General features: G+C 37.6%; 1 protein-coding gene across 1 annotated transcript in view; it reads right to left on the reverse strand.

The window, feature by feature from the left end:
* Positions 1-15066, reverse strand: part of MAMDC2 (MAM domain containing 2) — a 59667-nt gene that overhangs the window by 5028 nt on the left and 39573 nt on the right. Inside the window, exons 9-10 of the mRNA XM_066569391.1 lie at positions 14784-15049; positions 153-246 (exon numbers count right to left, since the gene is read on the reverse strand). Coding sequence (XP_066425488.1) covers positions 153-246; positions 14784-15049 — 360 coding nt within the window. The remainder of the gene's footprint in view (positions 1-152; positions 247-14783; positions 15050-15066) is intronic.

The following is a 15066-nucleotide window of genomic DNA, read 5'->3' on the forward strand; positions in this document are numbered from 1 at the left end:
GGATTTATGCAATACTTATTGGAAAAAAAAAAAAAAAGAAAAGAAACCGCAACAGGATGAAGTCAGCTGTAGGATAGGCTTGGAAAATGAAGGTGTATGAACTCTTCTCAAAAGGATAGCAGCTGTTCGATGACAAATACACATGGTCTTACCAGCAGCCTGGCAGCTTCCCAGGCTCAATGATACATCATCCAGTGCCACAAGTCCACAGTCCCAGAAGCTTTTACACCAGCTAACAAAGACAACCTGCGATACAGGATGAAAAGGAAGTTTCATGTATAAAACCTGGCACTGTTAAGAGTCTGAAATGTTACGTGTTTTTTCCAAATGCACAGATAATTTTGAAATCTACAGAACAGGAATAATGGATGCACTTTGCCTTGGCACATTCTGCCAATGACTGAAATGTCAATTCTAGTGGGGGAAAAATGTATGTTTTCAATCTAAAGAAAATATTTTCTCACTTTTGTAGGCAAATTATGTGTATCTCTATGTAATTCCCATTTTACTAGAGTATTTTTTTGTCTCTGAGAAAACATGACTCACTGAGGCTGTGCTTTTGTCTTGCCCAACACCCAACATGAACAGCTCAAATATCTTCAGCTATCTTATCCTGAAAACTAAGAGGTTTTATCCATGGAAAAATAAATTTGAAAGAGTAATGTGGAGTGATGGACAAGAATGGCTGTGGCAAAATGCAAAGAACGATAGAGAGGAACTCAAACTACTACACACAATGCGATTATTCATAAATGACTCAGTGCCATGACATCGTAGCGCAGGAGACTTGAAATGTTATGCATAATTCACAGTGCTCATCTGAGTTTGTGAAGGTTAATAAAAACATCCAAGATCATTGATTTGAGTAAACATTAATTCTGCCATGGAAAATACAAGTCACTCATGAGATAGTAAAACAAAATGTAAAGAAACTCTAAGACTCTCAGTTGCCCTTCTGCCAAAATTGACACAGATCTCTGAATTACAGAAGACATATTAGGATTTATTTTATGAAAACACTGCTGGCAGTTTTTTTGGCCTAACTACACCAAACCATCTGTCTGACCACTGGGGTTATGACCATAATTTAGGAGGAGCTTTTCAAAACAATGCCTTTGTGTTGAATTCTATTCTAGTGCTTGCAGATGGATTACTGTCACATCTAACTGTTTAATTTTCTGGACAACACCTCAGTTGCATATTTGAGGTTAAATGCTGACTGACAAGTTTCACACGGGTACAAAATGGCATTCAAAAGTTGTTAGAGCATTACTTAGTACGTTCTCTTCTAGTAGGCTCAGTAACATTTTCAGTATGGTACTTACATGGTATTTTGCCAGTTTGTTTTGCTATGTAATATTTATTGACTCATTTGCTTATAATAACAGGAACTACACCAAAAACTTGGAAGGGTGTATGCATTATGCTGCTCAGGGTGGAGCAATTTTTGAAACTCTTCAATTCAGTGCTCCCAAGCCTGATTATTATTGATTATCTGTCTTCTAAAACTGCCACTGGTATGGAGTTATGGAGTGTCCCTGCACAGAATGCAAAACTGTTCAGCATATGGTGGCCTAAACCTCACACCTTTTTTTGTTCTTTTCTTCCCACTGTAGAACTGTTTAACAGGACAAAAATTTTTTCATACTTTATAAATTCATTGTCAGGAGACAGGGGCAATCCTTTAAAAACAGTAGCATCTCTTGGAAAAAAGCATAAAATAAGCATAAAATAAGATACTGACATTGGGTGAATACCATTGGCCAGAATTTTAATAAATGCATTCTGGTGAACATTTGTAATGAACTAAAGACATATTGTAGCCCTAAATCCATGAATCTCAGAAAACCACACATGTAAGAGTGAAGTCAGTCCCCATTTGTGAAATAACATCTCCACACTGTGGAGTCATGTTTTAAGCAATGCTTTAGTACTGACCTCACTGGGAGCAGGATTAAGTTCTTTTTTATTCTTAGATTGCAGTAATTTGTTCCATACAAGGTATGTAACTACCCATTGGGTCCTGGAGAAAGCCCTCCATTTAAAATGCATCACAACAATAACTGTGGTCTCTCAAAGGCCACTGAACCAGTAATCTTTGTACAACCAAAGGATTGATCTGATTCAGTGACTTGTTCAGCTTTGCCATCTGTAGCTTAAGCTTCACTAGTTTTCCACTTGATTTTTGTGGTGTTGAGGGACACACTGCCATGAGCATACTCCGTAATCTCAGGGATGAAATTACAAAGTCTTCTACTTGGGAGCTTCTACTTGTGAGTGCAGAGTTTTCAGTACTGGCTATAGCAAATCTACTGAAATTGTTACAGTCCCCTCAATTTATTTTATTGTTACATTCTTGATTTAATTTTAAGCAATGGACTAGAACATTTTTATTCACAGGTCAAATTTATTCACTCTTCTTCTGTTTTAAATATACTTTTCTGTCATAAAGCAAAATATTTGAGTATTTGAACCTACCTACCAAAATTGTATCAACTTGGATTTACTAAACTACTCATTTTCACACTGAGTCAGATCTCTGAATCCTTCCTACAGTCTCAATAGAACTAATCTCAAGTTGCTTTGCATTTGTTCTTGTTTTGAATTAAAATATTTGCTAGGTCAATTTTTCCAAAATAAAATCTTATGACTTTATCTCATGCCTTGGAGAAGACAATGGGATTCTTTGTGCTGAGCTCCCGTTTGTCATAAAGCATGGCAGATGAACAACATACTGATTGCTTCAAGCTAGGTAACAGAGATTCCTGGACTCTCATGCTATTTTGGACGCTAAATTAAAAACAGTATCCAGTGAAGGCAGTTGTTGCCCGTGTTACTGAAAAATAAAACATATCTCTCAGGTTTCTTTTTGTTCCAATAACAGGACACGGCTGGGGAATCAATTTCCTTCCAAACCACTGCCCCAGCTTAGAAGCTGGTTTGTTTATCTTGCAGTGCCTAATCAATGGTCCTGGCCTTCAGTCTCAAAGTATCAATAATCCTTTCTTAGCCCTTATCCTGGATGATATGAGGTATGAGCAATGCCAGATGAAAACGGCCAGTTGAGCAAGCTTCTGCTAAGACACTACATTGGGCTGTGCTGCAGATACTGGGTGAGGTAGAAGGGACTTCTCATCCTTAGCACTCAGCGACTCTACAAGGAATTAAAACTCACATGCATATAAAGTTAATCTGCTTTTAGAGGAGAAGAAATAGGAGGACATGCAGTAAGGTACCTTCAGTGTAAGGAGGGATAGTGGGAAGTTTGCTATAGGAGGTTTGGTGGGAGCTGGACTGAGAACAGGAGAAAAGGAGATGCCTATATGTTTCCTTGGATATATATGTTCTGTGTGTTTTCTTTCCTCCTTGTTTATCCCAGAACGTATACATCTTGCTCAATTAGAGAGCCAGATCAGCCAAACAGAAGAAAAATATGAAAACATCCAAACTGGTGACTTAAAAGCAAGGTATGCCTCTGCAGCAAGGTAATTTATTTTTTCCATCCTAATGAATATTCCTAGTTTAAATGACACACTGTAAATCTGTGTAGACACAAAACTCAGTCTGTCACTTAGACACATTCAAAGTTCAATTTCCTCAAGAAGAAGCACAGTTATAGTGGAGTCTGACATGGGTTTTTTTCTGAGAAGCTACTGTTTTAACTTCCTCACAGTGACAAAAGTATTACAAAATAAAAAAATAATTTGAATACTAGAAACAAAAGTGTGACCTGACAGGAAGAAGCAGTCAAGATGTTTTCACACAAGACAGGGAGCCTGACTTTTCAGTCAGTTATGCAAATAAAGAGCTTACATATAAGCACGTAAGCCAAGGACTGACCACACAGGGGATGGGAAAACCATTTTGACTGTCTCAGGGCTTTTCAATACAGATGTTTTAAGTGTAGACCAAATTACTCATAGCCAGCTTAAATAAAACTAGATTTTAAGTGGCTTGTATTCTTTGGCCTAAACAGTCAGAAACTCATTTATCAAGAATTCAAGTAAGCCAAAATTAGAACATCTGCAAGCTTCTATCATTTAAAACAGATTGATTTAAAACGACACTTGCCAGGCAAGTTCAGTTTCTTGCCATGTAAATACAAAGAGCTTCTATTGGAAAAATAATGTAATGTGAAAGCTTCTACGTAAATAATTGGATAACATTGGTAATAAGCTTGTGACAGTTGAACAAGTATTTTTGAAAACCTTTCTTGTCCAAGGGCAGAAACAAACAATGAAAGAGAAACATAAAGCTAACAAAATAACCTAGTGCCACAGGCTGTTTATCCTACATCTCCTCTTGCTGGATTGCACAGCCTAGTAGAGAACACTGCCTGCACACAAATATACACAGGACACTGATATTCTCATCTGTCCCTGACCACCCTCACAGATCTCCACAAATCTACTGTAAGGGCTCTATCCCCATTCTCGTTAAACAGTTTCCTGACCATTAAGAATTGGAGATTCCAAAAGGAGATGTGTAATATTTCATGCAACATATCACCTTGCCTAGCAACTGAGAAGATGCAAGCCATTTAGGCACTGCTTCCTAACCTGAGTAAGCTTTTTAGTTTCAAGTATGCTGTTTCAATAACCACGTACTAAGCACCACAGGAACTGAGGTTCCCACTTAGCAGCACTATCCTACTGTTTCCAAACTAACTCTACCATTCTTATTTTAGGCATTTCTGGTGACTGTTCTTCAAGAAGTTTTTCATTTTAAAAGGTAAGGGAAGGAATGACAGGACTGTTCTATAAAAATGCAGCTAATTCCAGCCTCTTTAGGGTACATATCTTATTGTGGGAAGACTGATAAAGGTTTTGTTGGAACAGTACCAAAAAAATCTTCTATTTGACACAAGTGTGAGTTTTTCAGAGGAGGAAGAGGAGGAGGAGGAGGAGGAGGAGGAGGAGGAGGAGGAAGAGGTGAGGATGAGAATGTCTGCCCTCCTTCAGTTGGCACCTGACTGGAGAACTGTATTTTTTACACTAGTGACTTGATCACAGAGATCTAGGTTTTCATTGTTTATCCAAGATTAGTTTAGTCATTTACCTGTGACTTTGGTGGACAAGCAGGAAACACAGATTTCTTGCCAGCAAAGAGAAATAAATGCAAGACTAATTTAACATTGAGCATCACCATGGTGATGATGTGAGAAGAAAGGTCCAAAGATACTCAGCTCAAGTACAAGGAAGGCAGCAGGGTGATAATAGATATTTAGGGAAAACAGTACAAGAAATAAACCAGTTTCTTTAAAGTTGACCTAGAAAACTGATCATCCTATATAGATTGATCAATGGCCTTTGACAGAGAAAAAATTAAATATCCTTAAAAAATTAGTAAAAGAACAATTACAGCAAAGTCACATCGCCCCTACAAATAGTCCCTAGAATTCACCAGTTTTCATCATCCACAAAAAGACATCAGACTCCTAGAGGTTGCTTTATGACCTGAAGATGATCAGGTCATATGACCTGATTTATGACAATGAAGTGATTAAAGACATAAGACCTCTTCAACCTAGACTCCCTTCTTTATCAATGATCCCAAAGCACTAGCCTCTCATTGTCATTGATTTAAAAGACTGTTTTTTCCACATTCCACTTCATCCTGATGATGCTCCAAGATTTGCCTTTTCTGTTCCCGTTATCAATCGAAGAGAACCCGTGCAGAGATATCACTAGAAATCATTGCCACAAGGAATGAAGAATTTGCCTATAATTTGTCAATATTTCGTTGCTCAAGCTCTGTCTCCAGTTCAACAGAAGTTTCCAAGATCCATGATTCTACACTACATAGATGATTTGCCCATCACAGCTCCAACGCAGTCTGAGATAGAGCAAACCTGTGCTAGTGTTGTGATTGAAATCCAAAATACTAGACTTGAAATTTCTGCAACAAAAATCCCAGAAGTTCCACCCTAGAAGTATCTGAGATAGAAGATGACTGAGAAGACCATAACACCGCAGAAAGTACAGATCCAGACCAGTGTCAACAATTTGCAAAACTTACAACAACTTTTGAGAATAATCAATTGAGTCAAGCCCGTTTTAGAAATCGCCAATGACAAACGGAATCCACTTTTTGATTTACTGAGAAGAAGCTGTGACATCACTTCTCCAAGAACCTTAACACCTGAAGCTTGTGCAGCCCTCGACAAAGTCATAGAAGCTCTCCAAACAAGACAAGCACATCGCTGTATTCCAGACAAGCCTTTCTTTTTTGCAATTTTAAGAGAAAAGATGCAACTTTGTGGTCTAATTTTTCAATGAGACCCTTCTGAGCCAAATCCTTTGTTGATAATAGAATAGATTTTTCTTCCCTACAGGTTTCCAAAAAATGTTGCCACAAATTGTAATCAAAACCAAAACCAGATTGCTAACTTGAGCAAGTCAAAACTTTGCAGTTATCTATTTACCATTGAAAAAAGATTATTAAGCAATGCAAAACTCTGATGATTTACAGTATGCATTTTTAGATTTTCCAAGTGTTTGTTCTGTTCATTACCCAGCTCACAAATTATTGCAAGCAAAATTGAGTTTTAGAAAAAAACCTAAATTAAGTGAAGAACCTTTAAATGCAGTAACTCTCTTCACTAATAGGTCTAGCAAAAGTCACAAATCAGTTGTAACTTAGTTGAACCAAAAAACTAATGCTTGAGTGTCAGACATTCAAATAGTAGAAGGGTCTCCTCAGATTGTTAAACTTACTGCTGTAGTTCAATCTTTTCAGCTCTTTCCACAACCTTTTAATTTAATCACAGATTCTGCTTATGTTGCTAATGTAGTTAAGAAATTAGAAAGGTCAGTTTTAAAAGATGTTAGTATTGATACTTTATATCATTAGCTTTCATATATTTTTACAACTTTGCAATATAGAACTAATCCATATTTTGTTTCTCACATCAGAGCTCATTCTTCGCTTCCTATAATTTTAGTAGAAAAAAACGCGAGAGCAGACAAACTCACAATAGTCATTTCAAATACTTTGCCAAACATTTTTAAACAAGCAAAACTGAGTCATGCCTTTTTTCACCAAAACGCACAAGCACTTGTGCGAATGTTTCAAATCTCCAAAACTCAAGCTAAAGCAATCATCAGTACTTGCCCTGACTGTCAGCTTGTACAGCCTCCTGTTTCTACAAGAGCTGTCAACGCACAAAGTTTACAAAGCCTGCAGTTATAGCAAACAGACATCACTAAATATCCTTCCTTTATTAATTTAAAAATATTCATATCTCAGTAGACACGTTCTCTAGTGCAATTTTTGCTTCTCTTCACATAAGCAAAACAAGTAATCATGCCTGTCATCATTTTCTGCAAGCTTTTGCTTCATTGAGTGTACCCCAAGAAATAAAAACTGACAATAGTCCTGCATATATATCTCAAAAATTAGCCACATTTCTAAAAGAATGAAGTGTTCGCCACATCTTTAGTATTCCTCACTCTCCCACAAGCCAAGCAATTGAAAAAGCACATCAAACATTAAAACACATTTTAGATCAACAGAGAGGGGGAGTAGAGGTCACACCTCAGATGAGGCTGAACAAAGCTTTGTATGTTTTTAATTTTTTAAACAGTTCGGTTGCAGAACCTGATCCACCAATTTTTAGGCATTTTTCAAATAACACACAGGCAAAACTGAAAGAAAATCCCCGTTTTAATTAGAAATCCTGAGTCTGGACAAATTGAAGGACCTTTCCGATAAATCACCTGGGGCAAAGGGTATGCTTCTGTCTCTACAGGTGCAGGAATTAAGTGGGTCCCAGCCAAAAATGTCAAACCGTATCGCACCCCAGAACGTGTTGACGAGTCCAGAACCAAAGAAGCAAGTATGCAGACGTGAGCCGAACAGAGGGATCCCGGGTCACTCCTGACATTCCTTGTGCATTGGTGGAACCTGCAAACTTTTGTGTTAATGTTATTTATAAGTGTGTTAATTGTATGTCAAATGTTTGTTTAGTAGAGCTGATTTTTGGCAAAAGTTTGGGTTTTTGTTTTTGTTAAGTTATATATCCCCTCTGTTGGATTTTCAAAGTCAAATCTTATCTTAAGGCTAAAATCAAAGTTTTAAAATTTATATATATGTGAGAATTTTGCCAAAACTTAGCTCATGAAAAAGATGGAGCAAATGCAAGTTGTATGTTGGTGTTGGTGGGTTTTAATTGTTTTTTGTCGTGCAGATTTGCCTGTGGAACAACCAAAAACAAATGTTTGGGTGACCTTAGCCAAGACAGCAGGCTTGGATACTATATGTTTGTCTAATTCAGAACCAGAAAAACCTTTCTCAACCTGTCTGGTTGGTGTGCCAGTAAAAGATTTGCCTTTCCTCAAAAAGCAATCCAATGGTAAGCCAGGTAAGATTGATAATGGAAACGATCCCGCATTGAATTGGAACGTTTGGGCCAAAAAACTTCCCAGAGCAGCATCTGAACCCCAAGAACTGGAAATCCTTGGTTCTTTAACAATGGATTTTTGCTTTATCTTCACAGCTAGTGTTTGGCGAAAAGGTGATCCTCCAAAGTACAATGTTACTCCTCATTATTTTGCATACAGAAATTTAAGGTTTTGGTATAATTTTTCAAACAGCTGGGATGTGCTTTCTGAGGCTGACCAATATCCACGACAATTACCCAAGAGATATTGGTTCATTTGTGGAGATAGGGCTTGGCAAGGCATTCCATCACACCTTGAAGGTGGCCCATGTAGCATTGGGATGCTCACTGTAATTGCACCCACAGCTAAAGAGGTCATGAAAAAGAAACAAAGGAGAACAAGATCTGCTCATCATTATGATGAGAACTGTAAAAGTGATTTCATGCTTTGAAAGCTGCAAGAGGGTTTCCGCAGGTATATTTTTACCCCAATTGGCTTCAGCAATGGCATTGAAACAATTAGATCAAGTTGGATGTTGGCTGAGTGAACAAACTAATGCCACATCCTCTGCAATTAGTGATATGTTGACCAATGTTGATAGTGTTAGACATGCTACCCTTCAAAAGAGAGCAGCAATTGATTTTCTTTTACTGGCACAAGGACATGATTGTGAGGAATTTGAAGGATTGTGTTGTATGAACCTGTCCAATCATTCTGAACCCATCCACAAAAGCATACAAAAACTGAAAGATTTGACAGCCCAAATTAAAGAAGATGGTGGATGATCTGTTCCAAGAATGAAGCTTTGCACCTTGGCTAAGGGAACTTTGCAAGATAAGTCTCTATGTATTGGGTGTTTTGATAGTGATATTGATAGTGTGCATACTTCAGTGTGTGTGACGAATGATGAACAAAACGGTCAGAAAAGTTTTTGTCATACAAGAGAGAGAAATAGGAAGTGGAATTACAGAGAGTGTTCAAAATCTCACGGAAATGGTAGATTGAAGGTATAGAAATGGAAGAGGGTTTTGAGTTAAGACCCTGGAATCTACAAGAGTTTTTTGAACAATGACTTGCAACCAATGTCAGACGTGATTCATACCTTTTTCACTGACTGGGCCTTCACAGCATTAAGTTGCTGTGCTGTAATATAGCAATGCTTAGTGTCCGCAAAAACAGGCCTTAAGCAGATAGTAAGTAAAAATATTATAGTAGGGCTATGAAACACAAGTAGTATACAATACCATCATGAAGGTTTCTTTTTGGGTCAACAGAGAGGGGGAATTGTGGGAATCTATAAAAACCAGAGGGTTTTGGGAAGGTGGTAAAAAAGACAGGCCTCAGATGCAGCAGGAATTGTGAAGTGCTAACACAGCAGAAAAAGATAACTAAGTGGTAGAGAAGACGTGAGAAATAGAACAATAGAGCTGTGTAGTTTGGCTTTCTAAGTTGCAACAAGTTTATTTAGTAGATATCTAGAAGGTTATGCTTATGTATAGAGCTTTATTCGTTGTCTCTTATAAACGAGCTATTGTGTTTGAGAATAGGCTACTATTGTTTCAACCAAAGCTCCGTGTGCTTAAGGTGATTGAACTACTGTCAGTATGCTTTTACTCTATGTAATTGGCTGAGACGCATTTATGGTATCTTGTAACATTAAGTTTCTTTGGCTTCCTGCTGGACCAGCGAGCTGTTAGCATCTCTCCTCTCCATTGTTATAACCATGTAAAGAGACTGATGCTGAAAATAAATTGCTCACGACACTGATCCCAGCGGCCCCATCCCATTTGTGTCTATATATAAACTGCCGGCATCAGAAGGCAGCAGGGTGATAACAGATATTTAGGGAAAACAGTACAAGAAACAAACCAGCACTAAAGCTTTTATATTATGTCCAACCCAAAAAAAGCTGAAGAACTTGCTGAACTGGAGGTCACAACTGGACCACTGTGGTTACAGTCACTGTGAGGTCTATTTTCCATTTTTTTTTTAATTTTTTTTTAAATATATGTCTACTATTGGCCTCCACAGCATCTTGCAGGAAAGTTTTGAGAAAGTCTTCTCTTTTCTTTGTTTTAAAACATGTAAATATTCAAGTGCAACACAGAATCACTTCATGTTCCTTTCTCACAACTGCAACTAAAATTACTTATGGAGGATAAGAGAAAGCAAGCAGATGAACTCAAGTAAAGAGAGTGAGGAAAAAACCATCAAAGAGGAATAAGAGAATACTTATGCAATGAAAAAACAAAAATGCAGCCATGGCTAGATAGGGTAGTAGAATAGACTATTATGCCAATTACCTTTCTCAGGATTTGATTTTGAACCCTTTGGGAGGTTCAAGCACTATTTTACCAGGTAATAATGCAAAAGCTTACATGATGGATAAAAACCACAAGATGTTTGCTTTCAAAAACCTGAGCTTCAGAATGGTAACCCAAATCTAGCAAAAATGAGCAGAATTGATTAAAGCAGACCCAACTGAACTCAAACCTTCATTTTAATCTAGGTATTTGGAATTCGTTGTGAAGTTGCATAAGAAAAATATTTTTCCATGCTGGTGTTTACCCACATACACATGCACACGTGCGCACGCGCGCACGCACACACATACACACAATATTAAAATGTAGATTCTTGCTTCACAGTTCATGTGAGCTTCTCAAGGATGCAAATGATATGTCAAATTTTCTTCCAGTTAGCTCCTACATTTTCCTGACATGTATTGGCATGAAAGATCAATTTCAGTACATTCTATCAACTGAAAATAATCTATATAATTCAGATTTAGGTTTTCATGCGGCCCTTAAAGAGTCTTATACAATAAACCATGAAGGATTTAAGTGATGTCAAAAAACATTAGAATTTTTTTTTTTATTTCTTTCTTCTCACACTGATTCCCTGGGTACAGTATAAATCAATATTTTGAGACAGTGCTGAAAGTACAAATTAGGAAATCAGGATTTTAAATTCCCTGCCTTTTCACTAGCATTATCAGCATGTGCATTTACAGTATGTGCACACACACACACATATATATAAATATATATGCACACAAACACACATATATATATGTAGGTATAGAAATTTATGACTTGCTTAGCTGGATCATACCTGCCTAGCCTTTAAAACATTTTATTTTCGAAATGTCATATTAAAGCCAGCTGGCCAGCTTCATATTTCCTGCTCACAGAACTCAAACCATCAACTAGTGCCAGACTGCAGTTAGCTAATTCAAACAGAACTTGCAAAAACCATTACAGAAACCAAGAACTGAAAATCTGCATCTTTTTATTGTCCTGATGCAAACAAATATGCTATCAAAACTAAAATGTATTAGATGGATTTTTTATATTTTTCAAAGCTTTGGGAGTAGTATTTGTAGAAGAAAAAAGATGAAGGATGTGAGTAATTGGTTATTTTATAGCAATTGTTTTCTGGCTGAAAAAATAATTTTGACCTTCAGGACACATTATCGTTGACTTGACCAGCTGTTAAGGAAGTGCCAGGAGACTGTTTACTGTTTCCACATGGGCTGACCCGATCCAAAAGTGGCTCCTGGTAACCAAGAAGATGCTCAGCCAAACTACTGTACAACTTCTTATCATCCAAGTCTACATATGATACATCTCAGGAAAAAATAAAATAGGCTCATCAGTCACTACGTCTGTATTAGAGGAAAGGTGGCAGCCCTATCTTATTTTGAGACCACCTCTCTCCACTGAAAGACTGTTTTTCACTTGTCTATAAGACTGCCAAGACACAATGATCTCAGCGCAGATTTTCCATGCTAGGTCCTTGGTACAGCCTTGTTTTGGAAGATTTAATCCAAAACAGTTCCATCATTTCCAAGAACAAGGCTAGGAAAAAGGGCTTATTTTGCCCCTATTAAACAAAAAAATTCTGTGAAAAGCTTGAGCACTCCAAGGCTTTGGAGTAGAAGCAGAAAAGTGTCAAGAGTCTGATCTTTATGCCAGGGCTATCTTTTCTGTCAAGTCATTAGTTTTTGAGAAACTAAAATTTGTAAGAAATGGGACAAGCAGGGCAAACAGAATGGAACATGAATAATATTACAGGGAAAAAAAAAAAAAACTTGGATTGTCCAGAGCTGAGAGTAAGATGAGGACTGGGGTGGGGGGCAGAGGGGTGGTTCATTGCCTATGGGACAGGTTAGATAAAATAAAGATGCCTCAGTGAGGATGCAAGAGACATCAGGACAGATTGCAGGAGACAGGACAAGAGAGGTCAAGCTTCTGTCATGTCTCTCAGGACTGTCTCCCTCCAGAGCCAGAAGTGTAATCCCTTACTTGCTGGTTCCTACCACTCCTTTCTACCAGCCAAAACATGCTCTGGTGCACCTCCACAGCTGCCCTACACTGAAATGTGTAATGTGGTTTTTGCCAGCTATTTCACTACTAGGCAGACACATCTTCACAGATAACTAACCTGAGTGTTTACACAGTACCACACAGTAATACTTTGTTTCCTTCTGTTGCCTTGGAAAAGAAAAAATAAACAAAATAAAGCATGAAAAGACTTTTAAAAGTATTAAGGCTGAAGAGCTGGACATGAGATTGCAAGGAAAAGCCAGAATCAAATTCCCTGTGCAACTGCATTTGAGCCTACTTCTAAATATTATGAGCAGACAGCCTGTAACTACACCAGGTTTTCACCCTCTGCCTTAAGCAGACAGGCTTAAACTTTGGCAATATTTGTATTTTTTATGCTACCTTCCCATCTGTAAACATACCTTGATGTACTTTTCCATTTAATATGTTCCAGAACTTAACCCATTTTTTTCTGTTTATCTAAGGAAAACCTTAGGAACTGAACCCCCTGTCAAATACATAGCTATTTAGCTAAGGGGTGCCTGAATTATGGTTTGCTAAACACATGCTGACTTATGTAAAGCCCAATAAATCTCCCAATATTTTCTGATATTTGAGGAATGCCTCCTCAACAGAAACATTTTGCAACTTGTTTCCATGGGAAGGAAGACTTTCACAAGACCTGAAGCATCCAGAGAAGGTTTTTAAGAATTGACAGAGGTCAATAAACCATTCTGCAGAGCATAGTTTTTCTCCCCCTTCTACACATCTTCAGACTCAGAAGCAGTGAGGCAAGCTTCCTCACAACTGTTTTACATATCCTGACTTCTAGGAAAACAAAAATTGTTCTTCACAAATTCATGCTGGAAAAGATTTTCCATGTATATGTCTGATGCTAAAAACCCTGCAACCTCCAAGACTGTCAACCAGTTCTAACAGTCATGCTCAGATGTCATCAGTACTCATGCAGTTGATTATGCCACTAAACCTTTCCAGAAGTAATAAAGAAATACCTAAACAGGAGATGACAAAAGTAAATTATAAGCTTGTCATTTTAACTTCTCTACAAGTATCTTGGGATGATACTCTGAGAAACTTTTGTAGTATGCACTTGCTGGGCACAAATAAAATTCTTTTTTTATTCTCTAACACTTGAAAGGGAATTACAAATTCTGTTATGTTTTATGGATAAAGTACATAAAAAACACATTGAAACTTTAAGATACCAGGTGTCTGACATAAAACACTACCCAACAACTAGGACTGAAATTTTAAATGTAAATTTGCCTGTCAACAGAGTTAGGCAACTGGTTTTTGACCTTTTATGGTCAGTAACTGCTGTTATTTCAAAAACTAGTTTTTAGTGGAGAAAATATTTATGTTTGTCTTTAATTTAGGAATACTGAGAGTTGCAAGACAAGTTTCCATTCAAATGTTCAACATATTGTCACACTCTGGTTAACATGCAGTGATCCATCTGGTTCTCTGTAGATGACTCACTGATAGTGAAAATCTGTTAGAGAAATCAGCATAAATACAGAAGTAGCACTTATAGAAATCTGTGCAAAAGTCAGTCTTTGAAAAAAGAGTGGAGATAAGGAATTACAATGGCTTAAGGACTAACTCAGGAGGTGATGCCAAGTACCAATGTGTTATTGATGTGCTGAGATGATGTAATGACCTCTCCAAGGAGACACTGCTAATTCTTTAAGTCCATTGCTCTCATTTACACTGACTTCTAGTTTCATACTGTAACCCAGCAGTTGAGTTTAGGGAAGGAGGATCAGCTCCCCATTTTGACCAGAACTTACCAGTACTTTTTAGATTAATTAAAATCTGCAATTGAGTGCAATGATGATATGACGCACATAGGAAACAAGCAAACAAAAATGAGAGGATGTGGAGCATGCTGAGAAACTAAGACTCAAACGGATTTTGTTAGAGCTGCTCTGGTGAAATCTCCAGCTAATTCACTTTGCAGGTATAGCTCACTTAGGATTAATCCTATAACAAAGAACTCCGAGAAGGCAAGGAAAATCTCCTCTCAGAATTCGGGAAATTTGAAGAGTCTTACCTTGCAAGGCATAGGCTTTTTGAAGGAGATTTCAGCTCGAGTCCAGACTCCCTTTGGAGAGTCCAAGACAGACCAGATTTTCTCTTGAACAACATGATTCTCCTCAAAGATATAAACTGCAAGAGTGCCACTCATCTTGAAAAACCCATATAAGGCATAATAAAAACGCAGACAAAACTGCAAGTTTCCTGGCAGGGTCGGGCCATACAGACGTCCAATGTATCCAGGCTGTGATGTAAACTTTGTGTTTGCCAACAAATAATAGCCTGCAAGAAAGCATAAT

Source organism: Molothrus aeneus, chromosome Z (genome assembly GCF_037042795.1).
Source record: "Molothrus aeneus isolate 106 chromosome Z, BPBGC_Maene_1.0, whole genome shotgun sequence".
Classification (NCBI taxonomy): Eukaryota; Metazoa; Chordata; class Aves; order Passeriformes; family Icteridae; genus Molothrus; species Molothrus aeneus.